General features: G+C 54.5%; 1 protein-coding gene across 1 annotated transcript; it reads right to left on the bottom strand.

Annotated features, from left to right (window-relative positions):
• Window positions 1-777: 777 nt before the first annotated feature.
• On the bottom strand, window positions 778-22,106 carry GTF3C2 (general transcription factor IIIC subunit 2). Its single transcript, XM_056123388.1, has 19 exons — window positions 21,981-22,106; window positions 13,252-13,522; window positions 11,723-12,044; window positions 10,936-11,218; window positions 8,258-8,352; window positions 7,440-7,517; window positions 7,249-7,347; window positions 5,605-5,832; window positions 5,363-5,474; window positions 5,090-5,198; window positions 4,448-4,473; window positions 4,235-4,364; window positions 3,070-3,214; window positions 2,816-2,977; window positions 2,553-2,640; window positions 2,104-2,232; window positions 1,679-1,831; window positions 1,446-1,553; window positions 778-1,018 (listed from the first exon to the last, which is right to left on the bottom strand). Exons 2-19 carry the CDS (start codon window positions 13,496-13,498, stop codon window positions 800-802), a joined length of 2,733 nt encoding a protein of 910 aa, XP_055979363.1. The 5' UTR covers window positions 13,499-13,522; window positions 21,981-22,106; the 3' UTR covers window positions 778-799.
• Between the last annotated feature and the right edge of the window lie 420 nt (window positions 22,107-22,526).

Here is a 22,526-nt window from a genome sequence, read left to right as displayed (position 1 = left end):
AACACGTTTAAGCCACAATGTGACAGTCCCCTGACACATCAAAAATCATGCACGCGTGTGTGAGAAGGTTAAGTAACTGAAGATGTTTAATCTACAGAAAACTTGGGAAACACATGATAGCTATTGTTAAATACTTAAAAAGGGCAATCACAAGAATGACTAGGTTTGCTAACAACACCCATGGTAAAATTATAGAGGTATACTCTGACTTGATACAAAGGAAGTTTCGAAACGTGACCGGCTAGAACTATTCAAGTAGGGTCAGCTGACCAGTGACCGCACAGTTTTGAGCAGGGGCAAGTAAGATCTGAGCCACTGATGGACTGCTAGGGTGTTTGTGGTGTCGCTCGGCTGAAGGCGCCGCTTCTGTCCAACGGATGACTGACCCCTCGCCACGGGCCTGTGTGGGGGTAACTATAAAAAGGAGGTCTGGGGAGGCCGGAACGGAACCGTGGATCCTGGGGTCAGGGCGCCTTCACGCGGATGCCGTTTCCAGTTCTCCAAACGCCCAGTCACGTGTGGTTGGGAACACCCATCCCTTTACTTCGCTTTGCTACTTCCAAGTGCTCAATATGAGCAATTCCGCTCCCAGGCCCGCGGCGGGAGCCTGGGAGGCTGAGGAGGGAGAGCCCTCCGCCTGCAGGAGGCTGTGATGACCCAGTCTGTGGGCGAGAGGGGTCTGCCGAGTCCTGGGGAGGCAGGGCTAACGGTCCAGGCTGGCAGCAGCACTGTCCGGGCGGGCCCTGCCTATGGCTCTGTTTCTCGGCCGACTTCATTCCGAGGTCCCGTGTGGGCCTGACTAGGGACTGGGCAGAAGGGGATGGCTGGCCGGGGAGAAGTCGGGCCCCTCGGTCGGGGAGGATGGCTGGAACATAGCACTGAAATGGGCTCGGCTCTCGAGCTGCATACGGTGGCCCAGCGGGGAGGTGAGTCCACGGACAAAATGGATTCGGACCAGCCCCGACTGCCCCCCCGACACCAGCCAGCCATAGGAATCCAGGTTTGGGCTGAAACGTACCTGTGGAGAGAAAACGAGAGAGGCTCACGGTTGGTGAACTAGGACGAGTCGGCGCTGCCAGGGGAGCAGCGAGACCCGGCAGGAGCGGACAGGGCCGGGGCGGGTGAGGGGCAGGAACGGACAACACACTCCAGAAAACGTTTTTAAGCCGCTTCTTAAACCTTTCCCACTCACAACGCCTTTTCGGCTGGAGAAATTGTTATGTGGTCCCGGGTACACAGGTGTACGAAACAGATATAGAGATCAAACACTGACTGATAATAAATCATCAAGACATTTTTATTTTCAAACCAATTCTTTTTTCTATTTTGGCAACCCCACACCTAGTTACACGACCCCAGAGGGGGTCACGGCCAGTTTAAGAAGCCAGGCTCGGGGATGAGGCCGCCTGGCCTGAGCAGCCCTGGGTGGGGGAGACGGCACTTACCTTGTGAACAGCCTCCAGCTGCAGCCTGTCCAGGCAGAGCTGCGAGTGCCCCTCTCCCTCCTGCATGCGCAGTATGGGCTCCCGGCGGAGCAGGTCGTGGAAGGAGCCCTGGGGAGGGGTCGCGAGAGAGGGGGAGCAGCCTCTTAACCTGGAATCTTTGTCTGGGAACGCCCGACGAGCTCTCCTGTACCATGTTTTCTAATGTCACACCCATTCTCCTGGCCCCAATTTACCAAGTCTGTATCCTGAAAGAGCAAGTAGTGATGGTTCACGGTTTCAGCGTAGGTTCGAGCCTTGGGAGGAGGGTTGGGGGCCCCGGCTGAGTTCGAGTGGTCTTCATCTTCATGCCTGTCCTGGTAAGGCATCAGGTCCGCTTTATAAACAGGCTGGAAAGGAGACCAGATGGTCAGACTCTACACCGCCAAAGACAAGACGCAGAGAGAGAACTGCCTTTTGGATGGGGGAAAGGCATGCGTTTAAACACATACTCAGGTACACAGGCTAGGAAGATTATGGAGATGCCAAGACTCTCAGGGATTAAAAACTAGGGCTGAGATACCTGAAACGAATTTCTACACTGCTACTAAATTACAATCCTAATCTGGGAGGCCACGTGGCTCAGGACCCAACAGCTGCCATTAGAGAGTCATATACGTACGAATCTTCGTTCCGCAGGTCGCTTGACATTTATTGGGTTCAGCGCCATATCAGGCAATATGGCTGCGATGAGTTCCCCAGAAATATCTCCTGCTGCAACTGTCCCCAGCCAGTCAGATCCGGAAAGACTCTAATAGGAAAAGATAGGTTTCCTTCATTCGTTCAGTCACTCACGTTCAGTCTGCGAGCTGGCAACAGTTACCAGCTCTTGTATGCATAAACCACAGCTGTAGAATCTCAGGACCAAAGACACACACACACACACACACACACACACACACACACAGAACTGTAGAGTCTTAGGATGACAGAGACACACTGACACACGTGTCCCTCATGATAGTGATCACACACCCATCTGTCCTTGTACTCAAAACAACCGCTTCTCCTTGACCAACCCCAGGAGGGAAGGGGAGTCGTTTCCGGGGAATGAGGGGAAGAGAGACTCACCCAGACGGTGCCTTTCCGAGGAGCAGTGAAGTAGGCCTTGAAGCCAAGGTAACCAGCGTCAATATAGTGAATCCCACAGAGTCCATACCTGTAAGAGAAAGAAAAGGTCAAATCCCCCTTTTCCGCAGGTTCTTCTCAGCTCCTGGACTCCGCACTACCTCAGTGACATGATCCTCCCTCCCCTCCCGACAGCAGCCTGGCACTCTATGCCCCCAGCCCGTGGGCCTGTGCCCAGGGCTCCTCGGCTCGCCATCCTGCCGTACGAGGCATAGCAGTTGTCCTGAGCCACGGTGACACCATTGTAGGGGAGCAGCCAGGCCAGCTCTGTACTCAAGAATCGCTTGATAGAGTTTATGGGTTCATAAGGTCGCCGAAGGTCCCAGAACTTGATTTTCCGGTCACTCCCCGCAGAGACTAGGAAGTGGCTGTGGAAAGATGGGAGGGCAAACATGGAACTGAAACGGGTCTGAGAGAGCCCCCGGCCCCAGACTTCCCGCCACAACGGTCCTGGCTATACCTGTTTGCTTTGCACCACTGAAGGGTGCGCACGGCCTGGTCGTGAGCGAGGATACACTGGAAGGGGTAGAGTTTCAAGGAGCCGTCGGACAGTCGGATCCGCTGCAGAGGCGAGTTAGTGGGAAGGTTCCAGAAAACCACCATGCCTGAGACAGGGACAGAATGTGTTGCTATTAAAAGCAGATTCTTTCCTCTGTGCTCTAGTCTCTTCCTCTGGGTTCCTGTCTTTGTCTTCCACCCTCGGGTCTGACCGCTGAGGATGGGAATAGGGATCCTGAGTAGCTCGGGAGAACATGCCTGCCATCATTTAAAGACTTAACCTGATATTGTAGCTCTAATTCTCATCAACAGGTAATCGCTGAGAGGAAGACTGAATGCACCCATCAGCCCCGACTCCACTAAATAAAAATGGATCCTTTGACAGTGTAAATTCTCCACCTGGGAAAACTATAGCCCAAAGGCAAAATACAGCCAATCCTCTTTTAGTAAAGTTGAAGAGCCCATAAGGCTTTTGGGCTCGGAACAAAAGCACAGTGGGTAGGGTATTTGCCTTGCATGCGCATGTGGCCAACCCAGATTCAAACTCCAATATCCCATATGCCAGGAATCCCTGAGTGCAGAGCCAGGAGTAAGCCCTGAGCATTGCTGGATATGGCCCCCAAACAAAATTTTAAAACTAATGACAGTTGGGGCTGGAGTGATAGCACAGCAGGTAGGGCATTTGCCTTGCACGCAGTCGACCCGGGTTCCATCCCCAGCATCCCATACGGTCCCCTGAGCACCACCAGCAGTAATTCCTGAGTGCAGAGCCAGGAGTAACCCCTGTGCATCATGGGGTGTGAACCCAAAAAGGAAAAAAAAAGCCTACTGACAGTGGGGTGGGGGCAGTGGGGGAAAGGCTGGCGAGGTTGTACAGCAGGGAAAGTGTTTGCTCTGCAGAGGCAACCTGAATTTGATCCCGAGCACTACCAGGGGTTATCCCTGAGCGAGTCAGAAAACAATTCTAGCGGCTTTTTTCTTCTTCCTACATTGCTTGAATATCTATCTCCCTGTCATGCCCAGATTCAAAACCAACCGACCGACCAACCCCCAAAGACAGTCACCCAGAGGCAAGCACACAGAAGTCCCGAGAGCACTGGCCCCCACGCTCGGCTCTGCTTCATTACCGTTATAGTATCCAGCCGCCAGGTGGTGATGGGGCCGGGTGGGCATCCAGGCCAGGCTCAGGCACTGCCCACACTCAGAGGGGTCGGTGGCTTGCATGGAGCCCACCTGGAGGGTGGCCACACACTGAACCTGCAGCGACAAGGAGGCAGGGTTAGGGGGACGACAGGCGACGGGGGGAGGGCTGGCCTCGCCGAGGCAGGCTCCTCACTCACCTTATAGATGGCGGGCTTCATGGCATCTGTGGGGAAGAGAACAGAGGACTGGGCTCCTGAGGAGGCGACGGCCAGGGGACTCTGCCCTTTCTCTGCACCCTGACTCTCGGCCCCCTCCAGATACCTGTCCCAGGAGTGGCGCCACCCCGTCCGGCCGCACCGACCCGCCACTGCTCTCTCTCTGCTCCCTGGACAGCCTTCCCCTTGCCTGCACGCTCCATAATTTTCTCTCCCTTCTGGGTAACACTCAGATCTGCACATTAACACGCACCAGTTCTACTTCCCGGTCCCACAAGCTCAACCTTCCTCTGCGCCCACCTGCTGGCCACGGTCCTTTGGGACCCCGCCCGCCTCCCCCCTCCCCGCTTTCTCCTCTCTCCCTCTCTCCAGTAGAGACTGTCTACATGCTTCTGTGTGGGCAAGAACGGGACCGGGGGTCCAGGGAGAGGGCCCCTCGGGCAGCGGGCGGGCGGGGGTGGGGGGAAGAGCGGAAAGAAGGGGCCCCGGGCCTGCAGCACACACTTTCAAGGACAAAGCGTGATGTCAGAGCGGGAGAATGGCTGAGTCGGTGGAGATGGGGCTCGGGAGAGTCTGGGGAGCTGGGCAGGCCCCGCCGCCCCCGCCCCCGGCTGCGCGTCTCACCTGGAGGCTGCAGAGCCAGCAGGGCCTCGGGGTGCGGGAGACTGAAGAGCAGCACCTTCCCGTCAGAGCAGGCCAGAGCCAGGAGGCCCAGACGGGGCAGTAGCGGAGCCTGGAGGATGAGACCAGAGCCGGGCTGGGCCCCGCCACCACGGGCCCCTCGGAAGCTTGAGAGGCGCGGGGCAAAGCCACGCTCCCATCACCCGTCCTCAGTTCACGGAACAGCCAGGAATCTGGGCCCTGGTTCTGGGGACACCCGAGATCAACGCGAGGTACCTTCCGAGGGGTGCTCGGGAGTTCCCAGGCCCCGCTGGGGCAGAACTTGAGGTCCCAGATGCAGCCGTTGTCACAAGCAATCCCATAGACGAAGTGGGCCCTGTTGCCAGCGCTGAGGAGAACGAGCACACGGGGGAGAATGGGCGAAGGGGGGCGAGACCCTGGGCGCCCCGTCCTCCACCCGCGCTGCCTCCTAACCCCGCCTCCTCCCTCGCCCGGCCAGTGTCCCAGCCCCACCTCACCAGCTCTCCTGCTGCAGGGTCCCCAGGCCCCAGAACTGAAGCAGCCCAGGGCCGGAATGGAGCTGGCTCAGAGGGTGCGTCTCATTCATGTCGGGGCTGGAGAAAAGGGCCACGTACTGCGAGGCGACGGCCCCCTCCGGCACCGGGCACCAGTCCAGCGCCCAGAGCGGGCCCCCCGTGAAGAAGGACAGATCCCAGCGCTCGGGGTGTGCTGTGATGGAGCTGAATCTGGAGGCGAGACAACCGTGGCATGAAGGAAGAACTCCGTGAAGGCAGAGAGGGCGGCAGCAGGGAAACGGACAAACGGGGGATTTCCTGGCCAGAGACGCTATCCACAGACGGAGATGCCCAGGCCAGGGACACTATCCACAGACGGAGATGCCCAGGCCAGGGACGATATCCACAGATGGGGCATATCCAGGCCAGGGACACTATCCACAGACGGAGATGCCCAGGCCAGGGATGCTACCCACAGACGGTGGGTGTCCAGGCCAGGGACACTATCCAGTCTGAGAGCCAAATGAGTTTCTGAGTCCTGACAAGACCTGGAGGAAGCTGAGCATGTGTAAGGCAGCTGTGCAGCCCACGTGAGAAGGCCGCAGACTGTGACCCCCAACTGTGTGACGTCTAGAGAAGGCGGGACGACAGAGAGGAACCAGGAAGGTGGGGGTGGGGAAGGAAGGAATGAAGCAGAGCGCAGAGCGTTTTCAGGGCAATGACGCCACTCCCTGTGACGCTCCAGTGGTGGACTCATGTCAGTGTATGTTTGTCTGGACTTACGGCACGTACACCACCAAGAGTGACCCCAAAGTAGACCATGGCCTTTGTGTGACAATGACGGGTTAATGCAGGTTCTGGGGTCGTGACTGCCGTGCAATGCCCGGGGTGCTGAGCGGTGGGGTGGGGGGAGGGTGTGCGTATCCGAGGGTTATGTGGGACATCCCTTTTCCTTCCCCTGGGGCCCAACTCTGCTGATCCTTACACTGCTCTAAACACACTGTAGCACTGTCCTCCTGTTCGATTTGCTGGAGCAGGCACCAGTAACGTCTCCATGGTGAGACTTGTTGTTACTGTTTTTGGCATATTCAATACGCCATGGGGAGCCTGCCAGGCTCTGCCATGCAGGCGGGATAGTCTCAATAGCTTGCCAGACTCTCCAAGAGGGATGGAGGAATCAAACCCGGGTCGGCCGCGTGGAAGGCAAATGCCCTACCCGCTGTGCTAATCGCTCCAGCCCTCTAAACACACTATTTAGAAAAAAGAAAAAGGTAACAAAGACAGAGGGGGAGCTCGGCCTGAGCTTGTCAGGAATGACCTAAGCAAGGGTCAGACCCTCAGGAGAGCCGGGGGGACACGATCCTCAGCCACATCGTGCCTCCTCCAGACCTGCAGAGCTGACAGGCTGTGCGTGCAGGAGCTGGCTGGGCTGTCTGGGCCCATCTCGTCACCATGCCCCTGACTCTGCTCTGACCCTCACGCTCCTTAGTGTCCTCTAGTCTGGGCCATGGGTCATGGGCACTGCAGACTGGAAGGCGCTCCCACCACAGGGATCTGTGCCGGGGAAGGACAAGGCTAATCTACCGTTCATTTTTCCTCTCTCTGCCTCCGCCAACCCCAAGGGAGGCAGCAGAGACGCGGCGTCACCTGTTTATCCGGTAGAGGGTGCCATCCTCAGGAAGCCCTTCGCGCTGGACAGAGAAGAGCGGCGACTTCTCCTCCTGGGGGAGGTAGGGGGCCGCCTCGCTGGGGAAGGGAAAGAAGAGCTTGGACCTGAGGCGGTTCACTCGGCCCGGGGCGCTGCCAGCCCGCCCTTCAGAGCCCGCTCTCGGACTTACAGTTCGGACAGTAAGTGCCACTTCCAGGCTAACGGGATCCATTCTGCAAACTCCCAGTAGGAATGCTTCTGCTCTCGGCTAGAGGAACAAGCAGCCTTCGTGAGGGCGAAATCTCGCGCAGTGCCACGCAGACACTCTCAGTGGCTAGGGGCGTGAGTTTCCATCTGTGCTGTCCAATACTCAAGACAACACTTCAGACGTGACCAGTGTAACGTGGATGTCAGCGTGGTCTTGTCATTTTATTCCTCCGACCACTCCCAAGCTGTGCTTCGAGAACCTTATTCAAGGCTCCAGCATGTAAAGCCAGCCCTTTGAACCCTCCCTCTGGCTCTCTTTAATTTTTTTTCTTAAATCTTTGTTTGTTTTGGGGTCACACCCAGTGATGACTCGAGTCGGCGCCAGTAACATCTCTATTCGTCCCAGTCCTGAGAGTTTAGCAGCCTCTCCTTACGGGCGCCTGCTCGAGTAAATCGATGAACAATGGGATGACAGTGATACAGTGATGCCCAGTGATGCTCGGGAGCACTCCTGTCTCTGCAGTCAGCACTCACTCCTGGGGGGTTGGGGAAGGACCATAAGGGCTTCAAGGCAGGTGCCTGACCCACTGTTCTCTCTCCAGTCCTCTTTAATTTTCATGAACTTAACCTGAGAGGGCACCTGTGGACAGCACCACTGCGGAGCTGTGCCGTGGAACAGTGCTCGGGAACAGCCTCACTGTCTGCCTTCCGGGTGCCTTCCTCCTTCCCGGGGCCACACTCATGGAGGGTTCATAGTGCCCCCCAGCCCCCGTTCACCCCAGGCCCTGTTCCCAGACTTACAGATCTTTGGTGAGATGGAGACATTTCCAAACTGGAGCCATGATGTGGTTCGGTAAGCCGTTGGGGGCCACGCCCCGGCAGTGCGGCTTCTGCTTCTGAGGGGCAGACGGGGAAGATTATTAGAAGCGGAACACACCTGCCAGGACACGGCCTTCTTAGCTTCCCACTTTTCTTCCTCCCTTTCTGTTTTTGGTCTTGGGGCCACAGCCGGTGGTACTTAGGGCTTACTCCTGGCTCTGTGCTCAAGGCTCACCCTGTGGTGCCAGGAATCAAGCCAGTGAGCACCTTTTCTCCTGTGCTATCTCTCTGGCCCTGCTGGGCTGTTCTTGGCTATGTCCCCTCTGGAAATCTTCAGCTAGAAAGTCTTCTATTTCAACCCTTACGATGACTTCTGTGCCTTTTGCTCCTGCATCGAAACTGAAAAGCCTGCTACCTGCTTCCTTGGCATCTTCCCTGATGCCACCAAGGCCTCTGACTCAGGGGGACTCCCTTCTGCTTCTTAAAACTCCTGACCTGTGGATGCTCCTTCTTCCTGTCGCCTAATATGCCTTCGCACGCCCTCTGTCCCCCAGAGCCCCTTTCTCATCTCAACACTCAACATATTCCTGATCATCTGCTCCCATGTCCTTAGTTTAGACGACCACTTACTCGGACAGCTCTGTAAATTGAGACTTGATCCAGTTTCAACTTCTCTACAAATCCTAAATTCTTACCAAGGCAATGATGAGCTGTGTTAGAGCCTTAGGCGAGAAGAAAAGTCATAGCGGTCCTGTCCTTACTTAAAATGTTGGAGGGATGTTGGGGGGCTGAAGCGATAATACAGTGGGTAAGGTCAGACTTGCATATGGCTGACAGATTCGATCCCTGGCATCCCATATGGCTCAAAAACACTGCCAAGAGTGATTCCTGAGCACAGTTGGGTGTGACCGAAAAACAACAAAGTAATAAACTTTTTTAAAAATGTGGACACTGTACTTGTGGGTTGAAACACAAAGGCTCTATACTCAGGGGCTGCTCCCAGCAGTGCTCAGGGGACCATGAGATGCCAGGGATTGTACCCAGGCCTTTACCGTGCAACTATGAACCTAAAAATTTAGGTATTTTTGTTCACAAAAGATTTGTTGTAATCACTTTAACTTTTTAAAATGTTACATACACCAAGGGGGCATGGTGCTGCCAGCAAGTCAACCTGTACCTGCGGGGTGAGTACATCAGCAGCCTGCCTGGTAGTGCCTTCAGGCTTCCTGATACCCCAAAATTACTGCTGTGCTTTTGGCGGGACCCCAACAACTTGGGACCAAGTTGACCGAGAAATTAAACAGCCAAAAGCTAGGTATGTGGGAGCCAGGCCCACAAACCACCTCTATTCAGCTACACCAGCTCATTTATTGGCCTTATTTCAGAGACCCATAAAAAAATCTCAAAAGAGGGGCTGGAGCAATAGCACAGCGGGTAGGGTGTTTGCCTTGCACGCGGCAGACCCAGGTTCGATTCCCAGCATCCCACATCCCATATGGTCCCCTGAGCACCGCCAGGGGTAATTGCTGAGCACAGAGCCAGGAGTAACCCCTGTGCATTGCCGGGTATGACCCAAAAATGAAAGAAAAATCTCAAAAGAGATCAAAAGGCACAATTAATCTCAGACCCGTGCATAGTGGAACAGACTGGGGTAAATTGGAGGGGAGTAGGTTAGCCTGGAGCCCACCCAAGCAGAGCCCCCAGCAGCCGCTTGCTTCCACAATCCAAAATCGCTACCATACCCCCAGCCTGACTCCACTGTCTCAGGACAAACCTCACCAAGATATAATCTGCTAAAAAGTCTGGTATGTGAGTTTTGTGATTGAAATCTCCATGCTTTTTCAGAGTGGGGGTGGGCTGCCTCCCCTCACTCCCCAATACTCTTGGAAGCACTGGCAGTCACCCCATGAACTAACTCCAGTGCCACCATGTAAGCTCCACTATCAACCTTGCTTCAGAGACTCATAAATAAATCTTGAAAGAAAAAAAAAAGCTGCATCAAAATATTTACCTTAAGAGGTAAAATAAGATAGAACGGGGTTAAGAAACAAGCCTTGCATGCAGCCAGTCTGGTGATACCCAGCACTGCGGTGTCCCCTGGGCTTCGCCTGTGTGGCTCTCGGGAGCCTTTACCCACAGCAAGGCAGGGCTATTTCTATTTTTTTTGGAAGGGAGGTTTGGAGCACAGATGGCAGTGCTCAGGAGTTACTCATAGCTCTGCACTCAAAAACTGATTGTGGCCATGATCAGAGGATCACATGGGGTGCCAAGGATTGAACCCAAATCGGTTGTGTGCCAGGCAAGCACCCTTCACTCTGCTATCTCTGCAACCTGTCGGTTTTCCTTCCTGTTTTCCTTCTGGGGGTTGCTCAGAGCTTATCCTGGCGGTGCTCCGTGAGCATGGGAGGCTGCAGACTGAACTGGAGGCGGCAGCATGCGGGGCAGCACCCACACCTCTGGCCGACCCCTCCAGCAGGGCTGGCTTCTGTCTGTTCCCTGACACAAGAACGAATGAGCCCGGGGCACACAGCCAGCTGGCCTGTCCCTCCCCCTGCCTCTCTTCACCGATACCGCGCGCACCAGGGCTGCCTGCCGACTCCCGCGTGGCCCTCATGGCCCTTCCGGCCCTCCCCCCACTCCCTTTCCTAACCCCTGGTTACCCCGGAGGAGGAGGCTCGTTGGGTGCTTCGGGACACCGTGGGCTCGGGGTCAGATGAGTTTTCGCTCGGCACCTCACTCTCCTCTTCGTCTTCAGCCTCCACCTGGAGGACGAAGTCCTCATCTTGCGTGGTGGTGGCCTCGTCTCCCCCAGCACAGGCTGCCTGCGGCCGGCCTCTCCTCCGCTTGGTGGGGCTGCTCACCGTGGGGTTCTCGGGACAGGTCACGGGAGCGGGCAGGGTGGTGGAGAGCTCTTCGGCCAGTTCCTGAAGATACAGAAGTGCCCTGTGGGATGGGCAGAGTCAGAGCCTCTCGGACACTCGCGGAGCCCGCGTCGGACACCTGCCGGCTCTAGCTCAGGGAGGCAGCGATGCATCCCCTCCCCTCTGGCAGATCGAGCGACAGACATCCGGGCAGGGAGACCACCTGGCCAAGGGGCGTCACATAACCCCTGAGGGAGGTCCTTGGATGCCAAGTCCAAAGCGCGTCCACTCTCCCAGCAGGGCAAAGGGAAAGGACAGAAGGACACACACCGAGCAGCGGAAACTGCTGGAGCCGGCGGGCACGGTGAGAGGCGGGAGCAGGGAGGAGGCCGGTGGGAAACCCCTCACCGACAGGGTGAGGAGGGGCCAGAGCAGCTGAGGCAGGAGCTGGAAGGTGGCTCGGGCGCCCCGGACCCAGGCCCCGCCCCGCTTACCCGCCGCCTCCATCTCCAGCTCTTCAGCACCTGCCCCCCCGCCCCCGGGCCTCCCCCGACCCCCTCCACCAAGCCGTGCCCGCAATCCTTACACTTGGGCAGCCCTTCGGCGGGGTCGTTCCCCAGCAGGGGTCTCGAAGTCCTCGGGGGGCCCCTTAGGAAGGGGAGACTCTGGGTGTTCCAGGTCTTTCGACAACTTCAGCAGGAGCATGTCTCCCTTGGCCTTCCGGGCGCGCTTCTTAGGCATGGGGGTGGGCAGAGGGCTGGGCTGTTCTAAGAGGCCAGGAACCAGCGGGGCCGATGGAGGGGGAGGCTGCTGGGACCTCTTGGGGCCTCTCCGTGGCCTGCCACCTCGCTTCCGGCCAGGCTTGGAGGCCCTGGGCTTGGAGACCTGTGCCATCTCTGAAGGCAGATCTGCAGGGAAGAACATGGGTCTGTGAGAGGGGACGGGCACTCAAACCCCTTCAGCACAGGTGACGCCGTGCCACGTCCGTCAGCATCTCAGCCTGCTTGCATCCTTCTCAGCACAGGGAGGCGTTGGGAGTATAGCTCTAAACATTTCAGGATAACATTCCCATGTCCTTTCTCCCTTGCCACAGGGGGCTGAGGTTTAAGCCCTTTGGAGTCACTCCCATGCCCTGGTTTATCTGTATCCTCTTCTCAGTGCTCTCCTCCCCAACCAGTTAATCACTCTTTTCCCCTAATCAGATTCTGTTAACTTGTAAAGTTATATCCTTCTAAGGACACTGAACTTGAATATTGCTTTTGCATAGTTTACTTTAAGCAATGTCCCTTTTGTATGGACACAGGAAGGCAGTTAATATTATGTCTTTGTAACTTGGGCGTTAACTGACTCCGAATAATATTCACTCCTTCTCATCTGCTTTCTCGACTTAAGCCTCAGTTGCCCTTAGTTGCCCAGCACCCCAAAAGCAGGGTCCCGACGAGGGACTGAATGGACTCAGGGCAAGCGGTGAGCTACCCTGGCATCATAATGGGCCAGGCCAAAGCACCGCAATACTCAGCTATAAGCATGGTCCTGGACAAACTGTCATGACCCAACAGAGGTAACTGCTGGGGTTAGGAAGAGTAACCTGGCCTGGGGACTTTGGTCTGGAATATATAGTGACATGTCCTCAGGAAGAACCAAACTTTAAGCTTGATATATCTCTTACTGTGCTCATACAAAATGACACTGCTAGAAATGTCTTAAGTAAATTTACTAAAACTACTTAAGCGGATTACTAGCTGGGGAAAGAAGAAAGCGACATACACTGAATGGAATCCCTCACCTCTCTTTGTTGACTTGTTAATGTCCAATCCCACCTTTGTATCCCCACCCTACGTGATTTCCATATAAACTAGGCTGTCAGGGTGGGCTGGGGGGATCCAGAGAGAAACAGGAGGCGAATCAGAGGAGGATGGAGAGGAGATCGGAATAAACGGCAACTGTTACCGACCAGCCTGGCCCTGGTTCCTTCCTTCGCCTGCCCATCGCCATCGGCCTCCCGGGGTGGGGGAAGCAGAGACCACCGAACACGGGCGGTGAGAGAGAGACAGAGCGACGCGGCCCTTCAGGATATAACAGGGAGGCAGGAGGACAAAAGGCTGCGGTACGTACCTGGCTCGTCCAGCCTGGAGAGGCCTTCCAGCTCTGGGGGGAGCCTCCGCTCCTCGAGAGAATCCTCAAATCCGGGCACAGGGGGAGCGAAAGACATCGCTATGGACGCCTCCGCATTGGTGCTTTCTGAAGGGGCCTCGACATCAAGCGGGCTGAGCGCCTCTGGTCCGGGAGAGTCTACCACAGTCACGGTCCCCACGGGGCCGGCCTCCCCCAGGGCAACATAGCCGACCCCGCAGGCATCCATCAGCACCCCCTAAAATGGCTGCCCCTGCATACAGAGACATACAGATGAGTAGCGGGCAAAGGCCGTTGGCAGCGGCTCGGAGGCTCCTGCTTTCCGGTCTTCGCTTCCCTGACTGTCAGCCGGGCCCAAAGCCTCAGCTCCCGGCCCGCTCGCTCCCTCGCCAGCACTGACTGCGCCGCGCCGACAGGGCAGGCCCTGTTCCAGGAACTGGTTAAGCGACAGCGAACACAGCCAAGGCGTCTCCCGGCACGGAATTTATATGCAAGTGCAACTGACAGCAAATAATAAAACTACTCATTTTTTATTCATGCGCCTCATCCGGGGGTGCTCAGGCTTCACTTCTGGCCAGCTCAGGGGACCTTGTGGGGTCCCTTGCTGGGGTTTGAATCCGAGTCAGCTGCGTCCAAGAAAACACCCTACTGGCTGTACTATCGTTCCAGGCCAGACCACACTTACTACAAGCCAAACACTATACTACTGCTGAGTTACAAATCCAGTCCCAATTTATTTAACTTAAAACTTAGAAAATTTCTCTTCTTGGGAAATTTTCTTGGGAAAATTCTCTTCTTCATAGCCCTCGAAAGAGCTACGCTTGGAATATCACATTTCACTCAAGTGAGAGAAGGAATCCAGAGTTCTGACCTCCGTTGATAATCAAGAATCAGGGACTGTCTTGTTTGTCAAGACATAGAAAATCAGATGGGAAAGAAAGGAAGAAAGAAAATCAGATGGGCTGGACCTCTAATGCGATTTAGAGACCACAGGTGGACTAGAGCTGTTATCGACTGGATTCCACGGAACGTCAAAAGGACGCGTGGCCGCCCACCTACGAGGGTCAGACTTGTCAAAACCCTGAACAAACAGTTTGACGCTCTTCATGTACATGGAGAAAGCAGATGCCATTGGGCTACACTAGCACGCGACAGGAACAAATGGAGACTGTTACTGGCGCTCACTTGAGCAAATAGAAGATCAACCGGATGACAAGCAATACAAGTGATACAGGGCTGGGCTAGAGCGATAGCACAGCGGGTAGGGCATTTGCGGCCGACCCGGGTTCGATTCCTCCATCCCTCTCAGAGAGTCCAGCAAGCTACCGAGAGCATCCTGCCCTCATGGCAGAGCCTGGGAAGCTCCCTGTGGCGTATTCGATATGCCAAAAACAGTAACAAGTCTCACAATGGACACATTACTGGTGCCCACTCGAGTAAACCGACGAACAACAGGACAGTGCGACAGGGCTACAGGGCTGCAGAGACAAGATGGAAGTGAAGCTCCTGCCTTGCTAAGTCAGGGGCCTGGTTCCATCCCTGGCCCCATGTATGTGTCCTGAGCCCTCCCAGGAGTGGAGCCTGAACAACTAAGCCAGGAGTAAATCCTAAGCACTGCTGGATGTGGCACAAAATCAAAAACCAGAGCTGATGCTCAGGGTTAGCCAGGCCCAAGGAAAGGGCTGTGTATGAGCTTTGCCTGCAGAAGGCCCAGGTTCAATCCCCACACGGAGAGGGGCAGAGGCCCCGAGCATTGCTAAAGATCCATCCTCCCACCCGCAGAGGAAGGAGAAAATAAGAAGAATCGATGCCTTTAAAGAAAAGGAAAACAGAACCAGAAAACACTTATTTAACAGAAGAAAATTTCCTGAAATAAAAATGGAATGCTTTTCCAAAATAAATGACCTGTCTGTGGACAGGGCTTGTGTGAGGATATCAAAACCAGTAACAAATCATCAAGACTAGAGTAAAAATATTAAAATCATCAGGAAAAAAACAGCAGATGAGGGAGTCTGCCTGGCACATGGTGGGCAATCGAGGCTCGCTCCCCAGCACCCCATCCGGTCCCCATCCGGTCCCCATCTGCACCAGGAACCATTCCTGAGCAGAGGGCCAGAAGGAAGCCCTGGGCATTGCTGGGGGTGGCCCCAAATTAAAAATATATATATATCAGTCTTAGAGCGGTCAGAAACACTTGATGGCAGAAAATAGAAAAAATCACTAAGAGCGGTGGGCCTCACAAGTGGCTCAGCATACAGAACGCCCCCCTTGCATGTGAGGCCCAGACTGTCAAAAATCTTCTGGAAACCACAATGCCACTCTCAATATCCATGCTTCTATGAACTAAAAACCTTAGGCACCCTTACTCTGAAGAAAATCCACTTGAAGACCTAAGTGACCTAATTTACTTAGCTGAAAGACAAGTCGAGATAAAGAACTTTCGAACAGAGCATCTATGGCATGAAAAGATTGCAATAAGCCTTATGCCAGAGATGGTCAACTGAGTTTAAGAAACCATGAAAACTTTTGAAAAGGTTTGGAAGCCAGAAAGTTGTTTTTAAGACCACACAATAAAAGATGGTTTTGTTTTGATTTGGGGGTCAGCAGTGCTTAGGGCTAACTCCTGGTTCTGTGCTCAGGGATTACTCCTGACTCTTGTGTTCAGGGATTACTTCTGGAAGGGCTTAGGGACCATATGCAGTGACAAGGATCACTGCACGCAAGACAAGTGCCTTAACTCCTGTACTATCTTCCCAGCCCCGTGAGAAAAGATTGAAAAAAGAGGCTGGAGCTGGAGCACAGTGACAGAAGGCATGCCTTAAAAGTGTGCCACCCTGGGGTCCTGGTAACCACAAACAAACACACACACACGTGATAAAAGGTGGTGTGTTTCATAACAAGCCAATTTTTTTTTTTTTTGCTCTTTGGGTCACACCCGGCGATGCACAGGAGTTACTCCTGGTTCATGCACTCAGGAATTACTCCTGGCGGTGGTCAGGAGACCCTATGGGATGCTGGGAATCGAACCTAGGTCGGCTGCGTGCAAGGCAAACACCCTACCTGCTGTGCTATTGCTCCAGCCCCATAACAAGCCAAATTTTTCATGCTCTTAAGACCTGTCTAAAACAAAGGAACACAGGGCCAGGTGACAATCGAAAGGTCTGGAGCACAAGGTCCAGAGTTCAATCGCTGGCATCACACGGCCTCCAGAGACCATCCAGGCCTTACTCAGGACTTCTGAAATGGCCCTAGCGGCTCCCAGCACTGCTATACCCAAGCACGATTTATCAGACATCCATAGTCATCTAAAACACAAATCTTAAAAATAAAAAAGAGAGGGACTTGTGTGATAGTACAGCAGGTAGGGCATTTGCCTTGCACGCAGCCAACCCAGGTTCAATCCCCGGCATCCCATTTGGTCCCCCAAGCACCGTCAGGAGTAACTCCTGAGTGCAGAGGCAAGTATCAGACCTGAACACTGCCATGTGTGGCCCAAAATCTAAACAAAACAAAAAGAAAGAAAACGGTAACTGCAGCATTTGCAAATCTGGCCAGAGGGAAATTTCGAGACCTAATGAATGAGAGAGTTTAGGAACAGGTATCTGTCAAACTGGGAAGACGTAGGACAGGTGCTGACTCCAGGACCCCACAGCTCTCCGATGCCAGAGCCACCTACTGAACTGAGAAGCCACAGTCTAGGTGAAGGGTCCCACAAGCCACCTCTGATCCGGAAGTGACGAGTCTAACCAGAAGACGGGCCTCTGCTCCCAGGTCCTGAACCAGCGGGGAGGGCTCACTCTCCCATGCCACTGATCACAGGGCACACATTGGGATCTTCTGTCTTCTCAATTTCCCTCAATGCCACTTCTAGACCAACAGCCTGTCTCCCCCCCATATAAGAATCTTGTTCCTCTGAGCCCAGGAGAGCTAAACCATAGCTACTGCACTATCACATCCTTCAAAATCGCTCAAACATCCCACTCTCATCACTGTAGCTACAGTGCCAGCGACCACCAGGGCCTCAATCAGGCTTAAGAAATCACTCTCCACTGATGAACCAAGTTCTCCCTTATCGGCCACATCCCATCTACCTGAGATTTTATGCTGTTAATATTATGAGCTTTATTTCTGTCATTTTGTCCCAATGGCCGGACCAGGATGCTGATACAGCAGGCAGGGTAGGGCCCTTTGACCCCCCCCCCCCCCCCCCCCGGCATCCCACACGGTCTCCTGAGCATGAATGATTCCCAAGCGCAGAGCCAGAAGCAACCCTGGGGCACTGCTGGGCATGGCCCAAAGACCAAAAGGGAAAAAAAAATTCTAGTGGGCAACACTGTCCACTGAAATGATGCAGGGTGTGGGATGGTACAGTAGTAGCTTCAGCAGCTAGAACTGGGGCTGCTTTCTACTGTTCACTTACAGTAGGTTCCGAGGGTGACAGCTGGCCAAATGTGTCTGTGAACTTCCGGCCTTGATGAACCCCCATCATCCAGCCTCCCCACGCAGGTGGCCTGGTGGTCCCCAGCACCGCAGAGCCTAAGCAGCACCAACTCTAGGACCTGGCCGGCCCAGTGTCCCCAAGAGTGATGCCCAGTCCTCCTGAGCACTACCGTTTTCTCAGGGATTTTGCCCAGCAGTAGAGCACTCATGTCACATGTATGAAGCTATCTCTTAACTAGCAAAAGAAAAAAAAAAGGTCTGAGCTTTTCCGCGGAGCCACACCTGTCCTCAACTTTGTTTAGTTGCCTTTGGGCAACACCTGGCAATGGTCAGGGGTTACTCCTGGCTCTGCACTAAGGAATCACTCCTGCTGGTTCTCAGGGGGCCATATGAGATGCTGGGGATAGAGCCCGGGTCAGCCACGAGCAAAATAAGCACCTTACTCGCTGTACTATTGCTCCGGCCCCTCAACTTCATTTTAATGGGTTAGTTATACTCAATATATCAGTTATATGCAGAAAACGACAAATCAATTTATGACAGTAAAAAACTTACGGCCAGAGAGAGAGTTCAACTGGCTGAGAACACAATCCATTCAGATCATCCTGTTTCATGAATAGATCATAATGCTGTTGTACACCTTTTGGTACTATCTCTTCATTAAGGAGAAATTACCTTTCTTTTTGAAGTGGAATCACTATACTGGGCTGAAGGGTTTATTCATTTCAAAATGGGATACTACAAAATGACTCAGCAAAGCAAAACCAAATTCTATTCCTAACTTTCTATCAATACCCATTTGTGAGTGTATGGGAAGGTGAACCCCTTAGCCCTGAACCATCTCCTACGCCCCAGATCAGTACCCATGTTACCACACCCTTGCCAGTCTTTAATTTTTGCTAATGTGATGGGTGCAAACATTCCTTTCTGCCGAATGTATCTGCATCATCCTGCAGTCACGATCACCATCAGCCTGTTGTTCGTCGATTGTCTCGAGTAGGCACCAGTAAGGTCTCCTTCGTCCTAGCCCTGAGATTTTAAAAAGTGCCATATTCAAGGCTCTTTCAGGGTTCGGAGAATGAGACCCATCATTGTTACTGGTATTTGGCATATTGGGTACGCCACGGGGAGTTTGCCAGACTCTGCCGTGTGGGCAGGTTACATTCGGTAGCCTGCCAGGTTGTCCAAGTAAGAATGAGATAATAAGATGTCTTCCAGGAGCTGGGTTTTATAGTCTCTGGGTCTTGGCCGTTGATGGGATTCTGCAGTAATTGAGGCTAGCAATTGCTTTTTATATACTGGTCACATCTCTTATGAAGTGTGTGTGTCTGTAATTTGTTCGTATTTCCAAAGGGCAAATAGACTGACCTATTTGTAAAGTTATCTGTGATGAAGGTTTTTTTCCCTTTGTATCTACCTGTTTATAAACTCTTTCTAAGAAAGACTGCACTCATCTGGGGAATATAAAGTAACAGAATGGGAGTCGAACACCCAAAAATAGCTGAGATAAGTACCAGGAGGTCTGCTCCATGGCTTGGAAGCCGGCAGCACATGCTGGGGGAAAAGGCACCTCAGATAAAGGGAACACCAAGTAAAGAATGTTTGGAGGACTCACTCGGGATACAAGATGCGTGCTGAAAGTAGACTATAGACGGAACACGATGGCTACTCAATACCTCTATTGCAAACTACAACACCCTAAAGGAAAGAGAGAGCAAAAGGGAATGCCCTGCCACAGAGGCAGGGTAGGGGTGAGGGGATGGGGGGAGGGCTACTGGGATCACTGGTGGTGGAGAATGGGCACTGATGGAGGGATGGGTACTCGATCATTGTATAATTGAAACCCAAGCACAAAAGTTTGTAAGTCTACAACTGTACCTCTTGGTGTTTTACTAATAATAAAAAAATCTTTCTAAGAGCTGGAGAGAGTACAGCAGGTAGGGTGCTTGCCTTGGATGCGGCTTACCTGGATTCGATCCCTGGCACACATGTGGTCTGAAGAACCCTGCCAGGAGTGGCCCTATGTGCAGAGCCAGGAGTAAACCCTGAATACCACTGGGTGTGGCTAATAAAAAGTTTGTGTTTTGTTGTTGTTGTTTTTAGTCACACCTGGCAAAGCTTAGGGCTTACTTCTGGTGAGTCTCAGGGGATATGGGTTACTTCTGGTGAACTCAGGTGGGTTACATGCAAGGCGAGCACACTACCCACTCTACTCTGCAGTTCCCCAAAAGTTTTTATTTAATACTGTTTCTTGCTAAACTTGTTAAATTTTGAATTAAATCTCTCAGTCTTCATGGCTGCTTTGTGTCTTCAAAAGGTATGGGGAAGTAGCTCAGTGTATGAGCACATGGTTCAAATGCAAGAGTTCCTGGGTTCAAATCCCTGCACATACAGAAAAAAAAAAAGAGAGAAGAGACAGGGGAGAGGGAGGGAGGTGAGGGACATGGAGGGAGAGAACAGTGTACAATCCCCTTCCCACCTCAACTGCTTTAATTTTTCTAGTCTGGGATAGTACATATATGTAGCCCTTTGACCCCTCTGAAATTTTCTTATAAGAAACATACTTTTTTTTTTCTTTTTCTTTTTGGGTCACACCTAGCGATGCACAGGGGTTACTCCTGGCTCTGCACTCAGAAATTAGTCCTGGCGGTGCTCAGGGGACTATATGAGATTCTGGGAATTGAACCTGGGTCAGACGTGTACAAGGCAAACGCCCTACCCACTGTGCTATCGCTCCAGCCCCAAAGAAACATACATCTTAATTCCCATCCATCTCTCTAGAACCTTTCATCTGATGGTGATCTTGCCTGACTCACTATTGTATTCCAAACCCTGGTACGCAGTAAGTAGAATAACTTACCCCTGTTGATTTGGATGACCAACTTCTCAAAGTACAAAAACCCATTTAAGGATTAATTTTTCTGGTAGGGACTAGAGCTCAGTGGCAGGGCATTTATCTTGCAGGTGTGAGGACCAGGGTCCCCATGGTCCCCACCCTTCACTTTTCACAGAAGGCAGCAGCAGGGAGTGGGGATTTTCATTTTCACAAAGAAAAATTGAGCACAAGGAAAGTCAGTAAATGTGTACTAGTTGTACATTTTTACACCTGCACTGCATCTTAAACTGTCAGCTTGAAATCCCTTTAAATGAAACAAGTCAGGTAACACTGTTGCTCCAGAAGGAGTTACTTTACAAGGTTTTGGAAGGAAAGAGCCAGACGCCTGGCTAGCGAGAGGCCCTGCTTTCCATCACCAGAACCGAGAAGGAAAAAAAACAACACAAAAGTCAACATTTTGGTCAAATACACTGTATCCTGGTTCCTCAAGAGTTTGGTGTAATACTCCCGTTTCCAGAAGTGTTCCTTACCATACACATCCTTACCGGTGATGACTTAGAGGCACCAAAAAATAAGCTACTTTATTTGCCCGACTCTATTAATAACTTCCGTTAAAAAAAAACAAACAGAACTATAACCCTTGTTAGCCGTGGTTTCCTCTCTATGATCGCGACCACAGCGCTGAAACTTTCAAGGAAACCTTCGCGTTAGTGCCCGACTTAGTGAAAGACGACGCCGGCACCGGGATGACTGACTCGTCCCGGCAAAGTGCGCGGTGGCCCCAGCCCGCCCTCTCAACAAAGCGAGTCACCGGGGGAGGGGTGAAGCCGCCACCCCCGCCCTCCCCAGCAGACAGCCCAATGGCCGAGGGACCAGACGCCCAGGCAGGGAAACATCACTGGCCCTGGGCTGCGCCAATGAGGTTGCAGCGCGCCGGGCACAACCCCCGGGGTTAGGCGAGCCTCCCGCGGGCCCGGCTGGCACCCAGCAGGAGGGCGCGGGCCCGCGCCGCTCGGGGGCCGCCCCCCGGCCGGCCCGTCCAGGGTCCTGGCCGAGCGCGCACCTTCCGCTCGCAGCCGGGGCGCGCCGCCGCGAGCCCCGAACTTGGCCGGCCGAGGACGACTCCGGGTCCGCCCGTCCGGGGGACGCGACGTGAGCAGCGCCGGGGCTGCGGGGGGCCTCGTCCGTGCGCGCGGGCGGCGGCGGCGGCGGGGCTGGGGGTGGGGGGGCAGGACCCGCGGTCAGCGGACCTCGGGGATGCTCGGGGGCCTCGGCGGGGCAGGAGGTGGCGGGCGCGACGGCTTCCGCGGGCGGTGCGGGGCGGGGAGGGAGGCGCGGAGTCGCCAGCGGCTCCCCCCGGAGCCGACCGCGACGGAGACGGGAGGGGCGGGCGCGATGGCGGTGCCCCCCGCACGCCCCGCGGCGGCACACTCACCCGCACCCAAGTCCTTCCGGAAGTCCCAGTTCGAAGATGGCGCCGCCCGTCTGGTCGCGGGCTGATGACGACAGCGGCCCGCCGCGAGCCCCAGCGCTCCGCCGCGCCCCCCGCCCGAGCCGCGCTGCTCTGGCTGCGCCCCGCGCCGCCCGCCGCGGTGGGGGGGGCGGGGGGAGGGGAACCGCCGCGGCCTCCCGCACGCTCTCGCCTCCACAATGCAGCGCGGCGCGGGGCACGCTGCGGGGCCTGCTGGGAGATGCAGTGTCCCGGGGCGCACGACGCCTGCGCGGTGGCCGCCGGCGCTCCCCGCGGCCCCCTCCCCCCCGCGCCGGCCCCTGGCACGGGGGCGACGGTGCCAGGCCCTAGGTGAGAGTCCACACCCGCGGTGCCAGCCGAGGACAGAGGCCGGAGGCGCCTACGGGCCTTGTCACCGGCCTCCCGATGATGACGGTGGCCGCCGCAGCGGGGCTGATTCCCCGCAGATCGGCCACTAGGGAAGTCAAGGAGGATGGACGGTGATGGAGACCGACCAAGGGGCCGAGTCAA

The sequence above is a fragment of the Sorex fumeus genome, unplaced genomic scaffold (genome assembly GCF_029834395.1).
Source record: "Sorex fumeus unplaced genomic scaffold, SorFum_2.1 ptg000006l, whole genome shotgun sequence".
Taxonomy (NCBI): Eukaryota; Metazoa; Chordata; class Mammalia; order Eulipotyphla; family Soricidae; genus Sorex; species Sorex fumeus.
This window is presented reverse-complemented; position numbering and strand designations above follow the sequence as displayed.

What these genes read in the sequence shown, in the direction of transcription:
- GTF3C2 (XM_056123388.1), bottom strand. Translation starts at nt 13,498, where the DNA reads ATGGATGCCTGCGGGGTCGGCTATGTTGCCCTGGGGGAGGCCGGCCCC. An exon ending in AACGAGCCTCCTCCTCCGGG is followed by an intron (nt 8,353 to 10,935) that starts GTAACCAGGGGT and finishes TCTGCCCCTCAG; the next exon opens with AAGCAGAAGCCGCACTGCCG. An exon ending in CAGTGGTGCAAAGCAAACAG is followed by an intron (nt 2,978 to 3,069) that starts GTATAGCCAGGA and finishes ATCTTTCCACAG; the next exon opens with CCACTTCCTAGTCTCTGCGG.